Genomic DNA, 1,610 nt, shown 5'->3' with positions numbered 1-1,610 from the left:
TGATACATATACAAGAAGTCAGGCAGCCCATTACAATAAACTTCAGGGTTCCTTTTTTAATATAAAGTACATCTTAATACATAGTTTGAGATGATCAGGTAGTTTTACACCAACTCAAGTAACAACAACTTCTTCTCATCTTAGAATACTAAAATAACAAAATCTTTTAATGCTTTGAATGTTTAAATGCTTTGGTTCCACCTGCCACTTTTAAAAAGTGTAAAAACTACATCTATTGGTTAAACTTTTACCCTAGAGATGTGCCTAACTTACAAATACAGTTATATTAATAAAGATATGAAACGTAATGTAAATACAGGTTTTTGGCAATTGCCATATGCTTCACACTATGCAATTATTCAACTCTCAGTTCAATTCAGGCATTCCGAAGTGTAAAAACGTGGCCAAAATTTTCCACAACTGGCAATAATCTTGGATGTTTTCATTCTGGGGTTAAGCTGGAACCATGAAGACCATGAGACGGTTCAGAAATCGTTAAGCTCCTGCCCTCAGAAAGCAGTCTTGCTTTAGCAGATGTCATTTTGCTCACCCCAGAATGAAAGGATCCGCCACCGTGCGTCCCTCCTGAAAACCTTGGCCACTACAGCACAGTATCTCATCTCCAGTTTTAATGTTGGTGAGGCAGGAAAGTATGGTAAAGGGCTTCCCCTGGCAAGTACCTTGTTTGTCACAATAACAAGAAAAAGAATACATCGAGTGGCTCTTTCTAGCGCAGAATAGCTCCTGCTAAAAAAAGACATCTTCTTTTCTGAAGTCTGGTAAACATTTGAATTTGCTGGGAGAAGTCCGTACGCAGGCCAGGCTGGGGAGACACGGGCAGGTGTGGTGCATCCGCCGCCCAGAGAAGGGAACCTGGGGACAAAGAGCACAGACGTCAGGGACAGGGAGCACAGGCAATGGTGCTTGGGGTGGATGGATTCGGATGAACAGCCGAGATACGGGGAACGCTGCCCGCCTCCCTCCGTGGCAGAAGATCCCCACGAGCTGCAGCACAGGGGCCGGAGAGCAGATGGCAAAGCCAACCACATTGCATTTCCCAGTTAAGCCGCAGTTAAGAGCAAAAAGTAACATTCCGTGTTGCTGTGTAAATCTACATCTGTGACACATGTTCTGCATTTACTTCAATTTCACAAAGGCATCTGTTGTGAAACTACACTGGCCTTTAGCATCGTGTTTTGCGGTGTTTACCGTGCGGGGGTTTCTGCTTGCCCTGATTCCTGCATTGCCATATGGCACAGAGCAGCCTGTCAGCCACACAGCAGGACCCGGGAACCGCAGGATCCCACGGTCATTCAGGCTGGAAGGCATCTCTGGAGGTCAGCTCGCCTGACCTCCCTTTGAGCAGGATCCCCTCGCCACCGGGCAGAGGTTTCTCATTTCGTCCCGCCCTCCTCCAGCCACGCTGTGTTGCAGGGAGCACACATACGGACTGCATTAAACAAACTTAATTGCGCCATGACATGCACATGCACTGACACTCTTTAACAACTTGACTACAAGCTCCGTCTTTTACGGGAGCCGTGCCTCCGCCAGCACATAAGCCGAGCGGGACAGCCCGGTGGGACGGCATGGCCGGGAGAGTGCTGCCA

At 47.3% G+C, this 1,610-nt stretch overlaps 1 protein-coding gene across 1 annotated transcript in view; it reads right to left on the bottom strand.

Moving 5' to 3' along the window:
- Window positions 1-747: 747 nt before the first annotated feature.
- The window catches only part of PROK2 (prokineticin 2), a 3,759-nt gene continuing 2,896 nt past the window's right edge, over window positions 748-1,610 (bottom strand). The window contains exon 2 of the mRNA XM_009329016.1: window positions 748-873. Coding sequence (XP_009327291.1) covers window positions 748-873 — 126 coding nt within the window. The remainder of the gene's footprint in view (window positions 874-1,610) is intronic.

This window comes from Pygoscelis adeliae, unplaced genomic scaffold (assembly GCF_000699105.1).
Source record: "Pygoscelis adeliae isolate BGI_AS28 unplaced genomic scaffold, ASM69910v1 Scaffold377, whole genome shotgun sequence".
NCBI classification, from domain to species: Eukaryota; Metazoa; Chordata; class Aves; order Sphenisciformes; family Spheniscidae; genus Pygoscelis; species Pygoscelis adeliae.
The sequence above is the reverse complement of the archived record's forward strand: the minus strand, read 5'-3'. Positions and strand labels throughout refer to the sequence as shown.